General features: G+C 48.5%; 1 protein-coding gene across 3 annotated transcripts in view; it reads left to right on the top strand.

The window, feature by feature from the left end:
• The window catches only part of TENM4 (teneurin transmembrane protein 4), a 419,617-nt gene that overhangs the window by 385,088 nt on the left and 21,115 nt on the right, over positions 1-13,414 (top strand). For all 3 annotated transcript variants that reach the window (XM_024200637.2, XM_029911562.1, XM_029911563.1), the window contains 2 exons: positions 4,145-4,317; positions 8,980-9,215. In XM_024200637.2, coding sequence (XP_024056405.2) covers positions 4,145-4,317; positions 8,980-9,215 — 409 coding nt within the window. The remainder of the gene's footprint in view (positions 1-4,144; positions 4,318-8,979; positions 9,216-13,414) is intronic.

Below are 13,414 nucleotides of genomic sequence, written 5' to 3'. Positions count from 1 at the left end.
CAGGTCTATGAAATGCCGCTTAGCTTTGAAATGAATTGACTAGAGGAGATTTATCTTACTACAAATACCAGGACACACCTGCAGCTACATGAGAGCCAGTCACCTGGCCTTCCTCTCGGAGCTGGGAATCTGTCACATAAATGACTTTGTGGAGGCGGAGGTGAAAAGAGATGAAACATCCATGTCATTCACTTTGACTTGTTAAAACTTATTATCTATTCAGAAACACGGAGGCCTTAAAGTCAGAGGGACCCATGGGGTTGGGGTTTATAATAAACAGCATCCTGTATGTACCATACACTCTAATCCAAGACAAAAGGGCAAAGTGCTCCAGTCATAAGCAAAATATATAATGAGAAAGGAGGAAAAGAAATGTGCCATGAGAAGAGTACTTTGTGTCCAAATGGGAATGTCGGTCATAACTCACATTTATATTGAGCCTTCTTTTGTGTTGCCATCCGAGTGCTAAAAGGCTTTTGTTTGGACATGAATTTTTTACACTTCATCTGCCACTAATTAAAAATAATAATAAAAATGTTAATAGTGCAGTTGCGCTACCTTCTCACATTCCCCTCCGTCGGATGTGACCTTTTAACAGCTGTGAATAGGTGAGATATCACCCCCAGAGTAAACTAGTACCATACCCACATCGGTTCCTAATGCAGATGGGATGGAGGTGGAATAGTCATTTAGAATACTTAAAATGCAGATGTTTCAAGTTATCTCTAATTCTCAACCCCAAATTCCTCTCCTGGCTCTTGGGTGACATTCACCACCATAGCTGTGGTGTTTTATTAAGCGGCATGTGTGACATTTTATTTAAATTATGTTTAGTTTTTTTTATTCTGATGTAAATATAATAAGCCTGTATAAAGTTCTAGGTGCCCTGACATCTAAGATTTGCATATATGCAAATTCGTTCATACACACACACATACACATACCCTCATACCTATATTTCTATATGTATGAGCTACTTTGTGTATGTGTAAATTATTTGAAGACTTCCAAATCCTCCTGCCTCAAGCAGCGGCAGGGCCAGGATGTGTAGCTGCCGAGAACTTGGCCTCTGTCATTGAGCTAGATGAGATGAGAGGAAGTCTGGAGGCCTGCTAGTGTACATGAACGGGTGAGTGCTAGCAGGTGTCTGAGATGTGCAGATGGGTGGGAACTGGATGGTGCTTGTGACTGGTGGTTGGTTGAGTGCTGAAAAGTGTCTAAGGGTGCTGGATAGATGGGGGAGTAGAGGGAGTCTGGAATTGCTAACGGGTGTCTGAGGGGCTGGCGGGAGCTCGGTGTAGAGCTGGTGACTTAGGGTAGGTCTACACTTACAGTGGCATGTACAGTACAGACACTGCGTGCCCAGCTAGCACAGATATAAATAGCAGTGTGTACAGCAAGGCACATGTCTGAAGCCTAGGATATATACCCTGCATGGCTCTCTTCATGCCCATGCAGTGCCTCCTAGATGTTGTTGAGGACTGCAAAATGACTCCGCTTCCGGGAGGTCTTCGTGCCTTGAACATTGTTGATAAGAACGCTGTGGCTTGGCTTGACCGGATTGCATATACTAAATATAGGGCCTCCTCTTTCGTATACACTGCTATTTCTGCAATGAAAGACTCCAGAAGTGGAGAAAGGCTCCGGCCAGTAGGAAGCAGCGAGTAAAGGCCTTCCGCTGCGGTGGGTAGCTCCACACCGCAGTGCGTGTGAACGCAGCCTGCTTTTCACTGCGGCATGTGTTACACACCGCTACCTGTGTAGCCAAGAGTAGGCAAGGTCTTAGTGAGGGTGCTGGTAGGAAGGCTGTTGTCTGGAGGGCAGTTTGTGGGGAGCTGGGAAGTAAACTGGGGCTGAAAGGCTTTGTAAGGTTTATTTTGAATGTGTAAGTGGGACTTGTGGTGTATGGGACTTTTGCTGGCTCTCTGCATGGGGCTGAATGTCATTCATAGAATCATAGAATATTAGGGTTGGAAGGGACCTCAGGAGGTCATCTAGTCCAACCCCCTGCTCAAAGCAGGACCAATTCCCAACTAAATCATCCCAGCCAGGGCTTTGTCAAGCATGACCTTAAAAACCTCTAAGAAAGGAGATTCCACCACCTCCCTAGGTAACCCATCCCAGTGCTTCACCACCCTCCTAATGAAAAAGTTTTTCCTAATATCCAACCTAAACCTCCCGCACTGCAACTTGAGACCATTACTCGTTCACTTATGATCAATCATAGTGGTCTTAGGACTTGGGTGAAATAGCAGCCAGTAACAACCCCTTAGACTTCAGTGAGGTTACTCCTGACTAGCCCCATAGTAAGAGGAGAACAGGGGTGTATCAGACCAACATCTGATGTTTTTATATGTGACTTGACTCTTTAGCACCATCCTTTCCCTGAGGTTGTTAATGCTCCAGGTCTGAACTGTCGGGTTCAGAGACAGAAGTTCGGGTGGCAGAGCGGCGGGAGTGGATCTGAGCTCATGGCTACTCTTAGGGTGGCACTCTGTGTAAATACTGGTGTCAACATAAAAAGCGCTTGTGCTGTTATGTAACACACCGTTGGGGACAGTGATCAGTGATGCGCTTCCTCCATGGGACAAAGACACCAAATAATGTCCCTTGTTCACTGCCGCTGCAGGTGGCTTAAGGATATCTGCTGGGACTCAGCTGATGTATGAAGTTACATAATGTTTTCAAGTAGGAGACTCACAAATGTCCTTACAGGAGGTACAGTGACACTTAGCAACCAAAACGCTTGAGTTCCCGTCGCAGCGCAGACAAACCAACAACTAATGAGCAAAGAAAGTTACTCTGTATTCAGAGCGCTTTGTTTGACTTCCAGCTTTAAAAAAAAAGCAATGCAGACCAAATCCTGTGCTCCTAAAGTCACTCGGGAAAGGCTTAACTGGTCTATGCCAAACTCACAAAAACTGTTCTGAATTTATTCTCTTTTCCCCTCTCTTTTCACAACAAGGTAATTAATTACCAGGGCATTGTGCCCAGCTCTCCAAGTGTGAATAATTCCATGACTGAGAGTGTGACATGACTGTGGGCCAGACTCTCCTTCTCACCCAGGGGATGGGAAGACCATAATGTACTTAGACCTTGACTCCAGAGACCCCTGTCTGAGGCCCAGAATGTAGAGAAGATGGCCAGTTACCACTTTTGCTCACTTTCATTTATTCTAAATATTTAAGTTGGTTAAAAATAATCCCATCCTTAAAGATGAGGGGCCAACTCCATCCCTTAGGTGCAAGCAGCCACCACCCCACTGACTTCAGTGAAATGGCAGCCACTTGCCCCGGGGTCGAATTTGGCCCATTCATGTTTGGTGTCCCATGGAACATACGTGAATTTGGGCCTGCCGGTGTGAAATAGCGGGGGAAGACGCATTTGGGGGTGAGCGATTTGTTCTGTCATTGTTAGGGGCTCAGATACCATGGTGATGGGCATGGCCTTAGCAACAACTCCATGGCCTCTCTCAGGCTTCTGCTCTGGTGGATAGTGCTGCTGGGACACTTTTCCCTGGTTTTGGATCTTTGAGGGTGGGGGACGTTCTGTCATTATATTCTCTAGTTGCCGTCATGCGTTAGTGGGTGGGGTGGGATGGCTTAAGCCCCATTTATCATTGGTTATTTTTGGTGTGGGGGAGGGCAGGATTCTTACTCCTTCTTTTCCCTGTCTGCTTCCATGACCCCATCGCTGTAGTATCTCCTCAGTGGGCCCAAGAGCTCGAGGGAATTGTGCCACTTCGGTTTCGCATTGCTCTCTACTCCCAGCTTACACTTGGGAAGATCCTGCTTTAGGAAGCTCTTCTCCTCAGGGTATAGTCCCCTTGCTACCTCCCTGCTTTTAGCTCATTCACTGGCAGAGGGAACTGCTTGGGCAATGTCATGATAGAAGGGGCTGCTGGTGTGTGGGCCCTCTTTGTCATGCTACTTATTGAGTTATTGAGCCAAACCTGCACCCCTTTAACGCAAGCAAAACTCCCAGTGGAGTCAGTGGGGGTCCTGGGAGCCAGGTAAATCAGCAGGAGCTTTGCCGCAGTAGAATCTGGGTAAGGGCTTCAGGATCTGGCCTGTTCTTCGTAGGGCAGCACGTAGATCCCCCTCCTCTGTTCATGGTACTGATCACACTCCGTCCTCCTTTTCAGGTACGACAGCTTTGGCCGCCTGACCAACGTCACCTTCCCCACAGGCCAAGTCAGCAGCTTCCGCAGCGATACCGACAGCTCAGTGCACGTCCAGGTAGAAACCTCCAGCAAGGACGACGTTACCATAACAACCAATCTGTCAGCATCAGGCGCCTTCTACACCCTCCTGCAAGGTGAGCCCGGCGACTGCCCCTACCCCACGTTCAACTGCACGCCAAGGATTACACAGCAGGAAACAGACATCTTAATTATCCCAGCACCAGAAAAACCTTCCACCCAGCGCTCTGCAACATGCTGGTGCACTCCCACCCGCACCCACTTACCAAAGCAATAGGAAACATGACAGGGCTCGCTGTCAGTTCTGTAGCTGTTTTCCACTTGGTTCTCAGTTGGTTGCTTAGCTGTGCAATGCTATACTCCCTCGTCATTACCATCATTATTCAAACCCACGGGCTAGCTAAACCTGACTGCTCCTCCGGTAGACCCTGTTACTTCACTATTTTAATGGCTTCCCGCTTAAAGAGTCACTGTGTCCCCCACCAGAGTAGGTTTCAATTAAGGAAGCTGCGTATTGGGGATCGACATTCTTTGTGCAGTGTGCACTGAGCACCCTCCAGGGAAACGACCAGTACACGGTCCCTGCCCCCAAGTGTCTGGGCAAGAAGTGGAGGGGGGCAGCAGGAAGGAGGAGTGAGTGATGAGGGGATGTGTGCAAGGCGGTAAGTTAGCACAGTCATTGCTGCATGTGCTGGGCCAGATCCGCAGCTGGTGTAAATCGGCACAGCTCTGCTGACTTTGCCCGGAGGGACAGGTAGGGAGGGGGAAGGTTAGGGAAGTAGGAGGGGGAAGAAAGAGGTGGGAAGGCAAGAGAGTAGAGAGAGTAGAAGGAAGGCTGAGGTGGGGCACTGTGGTGGGAGCAGAAGTTACACTCCAGAAATGCTTGTAGATGTCAAGAGTTTTCTTAGGGCTGAGGATCTGAAGCTTAGCCCTGCTCCCTGGGGGTCGGGCTGTGCTCAGTCTCGGTCCCTCGGGTGAAGGGCCAGCAGGCTCTGTCTCACCCCTACTCTGCTAACTCCTGCTCTGTGCCCAATGAAGATGCTTGTGGTCAAATACAAGTTTTCACCTTTGTATGGAAAGAAATGTCTCCATCAGATCCAGTCAGCCCAGGAGTCACATTTATGCTGGTTCCTTAAAAACCAGATCCCTGGGTGGTTAATTTCCTCTTTTTTTCTATAGTTAAAGGTAATCTCCTGCATAGGAAACTGCTTCGTATGTCTGTGAGCACCTTCCCTGCCACTGAGAAAGCAGTCTGGGGCCCAGGCCTTGTCAGGCTGTACCTTACATTGCCCTAGGGCATAGCTGGTGTGCGGCGACTTTTCCTTGTGCACGACAGAACACAAACCAACTGGAACTCTAAGTAGCCTGGCCAAAAATCCACGCTTTAAGATGTCTGGCAAATACTGAGACGTGAGGTTGGCTTCACCTCAGGAGCCTAATTAAGCAATAGAACCCGCTGTTGGGGGCTCTTTAGTGAGATAATTGACTGCGATGTGATTTATGCCTCCCGAGCCAAAGGCCAATAAATTGCCCAATAAATCTCATTGTGGCATCCCCCAACATCACGGGACAAGGCAGGACAACAGGCCATTTTTAATAGTTTGAAATGACAGACGGTGTTTTTAGTTCACAGAACGGATTGAGCGGGGAAATGAGCTTTTCCCAAATGAAGTGAACTTTCTGGTACGTTAGCTTTCTTGCAGAGTCTGAAAGGTGTGTGCAGTCCCATCAGGAACAAATCCCGATTAGCCATGTTTGCAAGGACCACCTACAGAGCAAGTCTAGGCCAGGGCACAGTTGGGCAGCCTACTTTAAAAGATGCAACAATACTTTTCCCTTGCTCAGCCAGAACTGGCTTTCTGCCAGGGGACAGAAAAGAGGCTTCAGGAAGAAATTGTTAGAGAGAACTAGTCTGCATGTTGGCCCATAAACAGGGCCGGCTCCAGGCACCAGCTTACCAAGCAGGTGCTTGGGGTGGCCACTTCGGAGAGGGGCGGCAGGTCCAGCTGTTCGGCGGCAATTCGGCGGACGGTCCCTCACTCCTGCTCGGAGCAAAGGACCTTCCTCCGAATTGCCGCCGCAGAACGCGATCGCAGCTTTTTGTTTTTGTTTTTTGTTTGTTTGGCTGCTTGGGGCGGCCAAAACCCTGGAGCCAGCCCTGCCCATAAACCAAGCACGTTAGCCTGCCAGATGCCTAACACACTCAGAGCGTGGAGTGAGATGATATGGTAGAGGTGGTGTTACGCCTTCAGCCTAGGGGTCTCCCAGGTAGAGAGCACAAAAAATTCCAAAACAGCTAGTGCACGGAGGGGGAACCACACGTTCCAAGGCAGCGGGACAGTGATAGAGGGAGCAGCACAGGGGTGGCCGAACAGAGGTTTCTGGAGTATGCCGTGTGCAGATCAACCAGCGCTTGGCTGAGGAGCAGCAGCAGTTTACTGTCTTGCGTGTGCCACTCCACGATAGTGGTTCTGGGGGTTTTAAGACTGTCTCTCCCTCTCAGTGGTTGTTCAGGAGAGAACGTAAGGTACTGACAGAACTCTTAGCATGAGCTCTGGCATAGTTGATTGGTGCAGAGCTTCATGATGAGCCCCAAACTGGCTTTAAACCTTTCAAGAAACCCGGACTGAGCTCTGAGCAGACTCGGGCTGAACCAAACGCAAAACTGGGCTGATATACGGTTTGATGCTGGCCTCAGTGTGACACTGAGCAGAACCAAAACCCACACTGAGGCTGACATAAAAGCCCTGCTCACACAGACAGCTGGATTTCACAGAGCTCCAGGGAAAAGCCCTCTTGCTAGCTCTAGGGGAGAGTCTCCATCAGGGTAAATGGTGGAGGTAGAAGGTCCAGAGTTTTATTCCCCGGGCTGTGTGCTACTGAAGACCCTGCTCTTGGGGTTGGATGCACCAGTGGACGCTGCTAATGTGGCGCAGGGCGAACATACGGTGTCCTGAGATTCCCATGGACGGCGTCCCCATCTGTGCAGCGTAAAGCTGCCAGACGCAGCTCTACCACTTCCTGCACCAGAACCCCCCATCCTGGTGAGGAGGAGGGGGGATGTCGGATGTGAGGAGGGCAGAGGAGCAGAGTGAGTCTCTGCTATGCCTGATTCTCCACTGGCATAAGTTAAATTTGCTATGCTGCAGCTCTTATGCCAAGTCTGGGCAGCTGAGAATCAGGGAGCCCCGGCCAGTCTACCTCTCCAGTGCCCCTGGGGTCTCAAGGCGTTGGTGTCTACGGGTCGGATCCAGAGCCTGTTGAAGGTCAATGGAAAGACTCCTGTTGGCTTTAACTATGCCATTTGGATATTCAAAGGGCTTTGGATCTGCAGTCCTGGATCACTGCAGTACTTGGATACGCACTGGTAAATTCCAGTATCACTGCAGTAATAGTGTCAGTCTATCGCTTAGTTATCTGCATGCGTTTGGCTTATCTGGTCCAGCTGAGATCATTGGAAAACTCCATTTGGCTACAGAGGGCACTGGATCAGGCCCATAATGAAAGAGACCAGCCAGCTTTAGGCTTCCTCTCCTAATTGTATCCAGTTGTGCCATTTGCCAATATCCTCGCCTGAAGAGAGATGATAATTTTGCTCTGACCTGATTTCCCCTTGAGCTGCAGGAGAGCAGCTAGTGTACAAATGTAACTTGCTTCAGAATGGAAAAACAGTTTTCATGAATTTTTAAAGGGATTTTTCTATTCACAATTAGGTATTTACAGCAGCCAGGGAGACAGAGATGGTAGCGTTCCCCAGCCTTTGAAGGAGCTGCAGAGCTGGCATGCACTGCATAATGGGTTTTGAACAACCCTTTCCCACTGAGTGGAGCCCAAACGCTCCAAAGGCTTCTCCGCTAGGTGCTTGGAAACTGTGAATTTTGACTGATGGGGGTTCTGCCTGGTTTTCTCCTGGGGGAGCCTGGGGAGGGAAAGCAGGAATATTGCCCTTCCCCTCCACTTCTGAACTGATGGGGTTTGAGTCGTGAAATCTGTAGAACTCCTAAGATCCCTTTCAGGATCCACTGGAGGCCATATGGAAGCCCTGTGCTTATGCACTCGCCTGACCCACAGCTCCCACAGCAACTGTTGGTCCCTCAGAATCCTCTTTCAGGGTAGCCAGGAGCACGTCATTGGGAAAGCAGTTAGCGCTGAGTTACAGTGAGAATCCTTGAGGTGGAGGAGGAACAAGGCTGAGGAGAGCAGCTGGCTCCACTTGCAGAACCTGGTCTCCACCAAAGGAGGTTACAAGACTTAATATGAATAGACATATTTTCAAGAATGACATATCTATGTACAGATATAGAGACAGATGTTTCAGGATTTGTTTAGGATGTAAAATTACGAACAGTGGACACACATGAGCTTCAGAAGGGATAGAATTCAGGACCTTCAGCAGCAAAACCCCACCCACCCACTACGTGAGCTAAAGGAGTAACTCTGTTAGCTAAGAGAGTAGCGGGCTTTTATCCTTGCTGCGGCCAGCCCCTACAGGGAGACCTGAACACACATACTATGACAGAGTATTACACATTATTCCCCTGTAGTCTTGTTTAACCCGCATAACAGTTTTTGTGCAAGTGCGTGCAGTCCAGAAAGTGAAACTTTCTCTAGACTTGAAAGAGAAATGGACAATTCCCAAACAGACATTAATGGTGAACAGTAAAGGTGAGTGTTAAAAGTCATCAAAACGCTTGGCAATAACTCAGGTAAGGAAAATAATTAAATATGCGTTTCTGTCATCAATCACTGGCTTGAGCCCATCTCTTACCTTTCTCCAGACCAAGTCCGAAACAGCTACTACATCGGTGCCGATGGCTCTCTCAGGCTGATGCTTGCTAACGGCATGGAGGTAGCACTGCAGACTGAGCCCCACCTGCTGGCTGGCACCGTGAACCCGACGGTGGGGAAGAGGAACGTGACCCTGCCTATCGACAATGGCCTCAATCTGGTTGAGTGGAGGCAGCGGAAGGAGCAAGCTAGAGGGCAGGTTACCGTCTTTGGACGCAGGCTGAGGGTGAGCAACAGGCAGTGGGGGCGACACTTGATTTTATCTTTCAGGCATACTCAGTCTCATGGTAGAGAGGGGCAGGACCCAATTGCAATGAATATAATGGGGATTTTTTATTGAGCCTGGAGGATGGACAGACCCTGTAGTTCTATCTGTATCCCTAGCTGAGACAGCCTTTATTACCTCTCCCTATGTCCTGACTGAGCTGTCATGGATAGCACTGCAAGTTCCCCTGCAGGTCCTGTGTATTATGGGAAATAACACACATCCAAACCATACATAACGGGCACGTTACGTGCACAGATGAGAACGCAGGTGCACAATGCTGCACATGTCCTTCCAGTTGCACTAGTCACTTGGATTGAACATAAGTCTGAGGAAGGGCAATTTGTAAACCTCATTGTTCATTCAACATGCGGTCTCTGAAAATCTTCCTACTTCCTTAAATTTGCCACTCTGCTGACTGCATTGAGGAGCTGAGTCTGTGGGGTGCTGGGAATGTGCATTTGTGTACCTACGGAGAATGCCACGCACACCAAAAGCCCATCTTCTAACTCTTGTTCTCCCTTTCGGGGGGGCGCAGAGTTTCTGTGCTTGTAAATGACATGTTTGGAAAACACAGCTGGGCACAGGACAATGTATTTTATGTGCTAGTTAGAGCCTCTTAAAGATCTACCCCCATAAGCCTGTAATTCCGTTGCTGATTGCTGATGAAGCTGTAATAATAATATTGACTACACAGCCGCATGAGCTGCCACTCCTGGAGCCGAGGGCTCTGAGCAGCTCAGGGGTAATGCTCAGCACTTGGCAGGATCAGACCTTCCGAGAGTGATGCTCAAAGTGTTGGTTAATGTCACTTGAGAGCTGGGATTCGAGTTATTTCTGCACACTTGGGCTAGGCAGTAAATAATAACACCCAGGGTCTCAGAATATAAATGCTCTGCTCCTTGCTTCTCATCCTCTCCTCTTTCCTGCTGTGTGCCCCTTGCCACTCCTGGGTCATTTCTGCTCTTCACTCAAATGAACACACACTCTGCCTGGATAAGCTCAGCCACCCCTGACCTCGTCCTCCAACATGAACATTACCACAGACCGTTCCGTTTCCTTCATTACCAAGAGAGAACATTTTGGCAAGCAGAAGTCACTGGGAGCTGGGCATGTGCATCTGAACCCCCCTCATCAGAAGCTGCTTTTGTGCATGTGGATCAGTTGGCTCCAATTTTCTTTTTCCATGTAATACATAATGAAATTACCAAACAAGCGGTACTCTAAGGATAGACAGGCTTACAAACCCTGCAGCTGTGTAAAAGCCTTTTGGGGTTCAAAGCAGCTTTCACCGATGTCTGCCCCATCCTGGCTAATAGCCATTGATGGACCTATCCTCCAGGAACTTATCTAGTTCTTTTTGTTATGCTCTCTCCTGTCGGCGTAGAGCATCTTCACCAGACGTGCTGCAACAGCGCAGCTGCATCGGTACAGCTGGGCTGCTGCAGCGCTGTATGCATAGACACCCCCTAAATCTCTGCTTCCGTCCTTCTGTTTTCTTCCTTTGTTCATGAAAGGCCGACAAGTGGGAGAGGAAAGTGTGTGGCTGGTGGATCTGTTGTGGGGGTGGAGGGCGGGAAATGTGACACTAACATGTTTGCTGCCATCACATTGATCGCTCTGCTTTGTACGTTCCATCCCTGTCATCTACCTGTTGTTTGTCTGATCTGCTTAGATGGAAGCGCTTGGGGGTAGAGATTGTCTGTACAGTGTCCAGCCCCCTTCTTAGTTGGTCCCTTGGTGCTACCATAATAAACATAATTAATAAATAATATGTTGATCCACGAGCCATAACAGCCAGCGTATTGAGGGTGCCGGCTGCATGGTGCAAGAGTAGTCACAGACTAGTTGATCTACCCCTCTGTAAGCCTGCGGAAGGAAGAGCTAAGGAATCTATCCATCGGGGATCCTGGATATTCAGGCTTTGCACAGGGGAGAGGATTTGGCCCTTAACACGTGTTAATTTTCAGCTTCACTGATCCACTGCGTGTAACAGTGTTTGTCAGCCTTCTTTGTAGTTCCAGCTTTGCTGACCTGTTTCCTGCATCAGTCTGCAGCCCTTGCAGCAAACCTTTACCTTTACATATCCTGCACGGACTCGATGAAAGCTTCCATGCTCTAATTGGCCCTATCGGCGCAACAGATTGATGGCCTTGCTGGTTGGCTGGCTGCAAACTCCACTCCGCCAATAACAAAAGACAGTGCGCAGGCTCCCTCCCAAATTGGAGTGTTAGCTAGAACACTGCTCCTGATAATGTAGCTCGTTTTTTTTTCTTTTTACGAGCATGAACTTTTTAATAAAGAAGGATGTAAAATAATCTCTGGCGGTGGAGCACGTGGGATGGCTGACAATTACAGAGCTGTCTGCTTAATCCGTTTTATTTATTTAACCAGGGAAGCACCCATTGAGAATAGTCTCATATTCACCAGGATGCTGGCTGCAAGATAGCAGCCATGGAAACATTAGTTGTCACAACACTACCTCCCATCACAGCCTGCGTTAGTGCAGAGATCTCGGAGATGATGTTGCTAACCATTACCGAACAATTAAAGCATTCTGACCTCGTCCCCAGAATATCTATACAGAGAACCAGCCCAGACTCGGACACACCGATAACCGCAGCTTATTTGCCATGGGAATTCCATGCAAGCAATATTTTTTCTCTGTGCAATTGTGTTCAGTCAACCCCTGGGGATGGAGCTCTGATTACAGACGTGCCATTTGTACTCTTATAGTTAAGGTTGCCTCTGCATTTTCATTATGAATCCTCATTTTCAGGGCTTTATAACTCGCATGCAAAGGCTGGCTCCAGAGGATGCGCATTATTTTGACAATATTTTTAGCTACGGGAGCCCAAAAAGAAGGTTAGAAGTAAATGCTGGTAATGAGTGACACTGCGATTCCAAAGCAGGCTCATCTGTTTTATCGATCTATTCTGGGCTGCGAGCCTGGGGTTTATGTTAGTGTCCCTCACATTAACTAGAGGATATTTAATTACGTATAAAGGTGGGAAGAGTATATTTTGGATTAAAATTTAGGGGCTGCCCACCTAGATCTCAGTCCTGAAGACTCTGGTTAAGTACATGGCACCAGATTTTAAAGGTAGTTGTGTGCCGAACTCCCATTGATTTAAATAAGAGTTAGTTGCCTTAATATCTTTAAAAATCTGTCCCACGGTCAAGTGCGTTGATGGGCCACAGCATTCAGTATCGTTCAGGGTCAAGCTCACAGGACAGAGGGTTGGCACAAGATTTAGATTTATAAATCTAAGGAAATAACATGTTGTTATTGGGCCAGATCTAGAGGTCCGTATTTGGTCCTTACTTGGGCAAACTCCCATTGAAGCTAATGGGATGTTGCCTGTGTAAAGACTTACGGCACTGGTGGGCAACCTGCGGCCCACCGACCGCACGTGGCCCGTCAAGGTAGTTAGGGTAATCCACTGGAGGGGCCGCGAGACAGTGTTTACATTGACCATCCGCAGGCACAGCTGCCCGCAGTTCCCAGTGGCCGCGGTTCACCATTCCTGGCCAATGGGAGCTGCGGGAAGCGGGGGCTGGGCTTTTGACTGATTTCCCGTTTCTCCCATTACCCATTTACAGTCTATTTTCAACATTAGCCCTTTCTTTTCCTCAAGTCAGACCCTCCATTACCTTTGTTATCCATCACCTTGGTGTCATCATCAACACTGCCCTCTCTTCCTCTTCCTCATATCTTCTTTATCTGTAGATCTTCATCTTCCGCCCGCACATGCACACCCCTGCCTCAGTTCCATCTTTGCCAATCCATGCCTTTTACTTTCTCTCACCTCAGCTACTGAGAGTCTCTCCTTTGCCCTCCCTGAGTCCCAGTTCTCCACACTCCATCATGTGCAGAACACCCCCCACCTTCTCACACAAAAGCACCATTACATCATTTCCTTCTTCAGTCAACTCTTCTTTACCCTGTGCATTTCACGATCCACTTTAAAACTGCCCTTCTGCTTCTAAGAACCATCCATAGACTTATCTCCAGCCTGCTTCATAGTTCTGGTCTCTTTCTCCTCTGTCCTCTCTGGCACTGGCCTTCTCTGCTTAACGCCATGCAGTATTGTTCCTGCTCGTGCGCTCTCTCACTGTTTAGAACAGCCTTCCTGTAGTTCTCACTCCTGCATTTCAAA

Source organism: Terrapene carolina, unplaced genomic scaffold (genome assembly GCF_002925995.2).
Source record: "Terrapene carolina triunguis isolate 2854851 unplaced genomic scaffold, T_m_triunguis-2.0 Scaffold97, whole genome shotgun sequence".
NCBI lineage: Eukaryota > Metazoa > Chordata > Testudines > Emydidae > Terrapene > Terrapene triunguis.
Note: the sequence above shows the minus strand (reverse complement) of the source record. Positions and strands in the feature narration are given on the sequence as shown.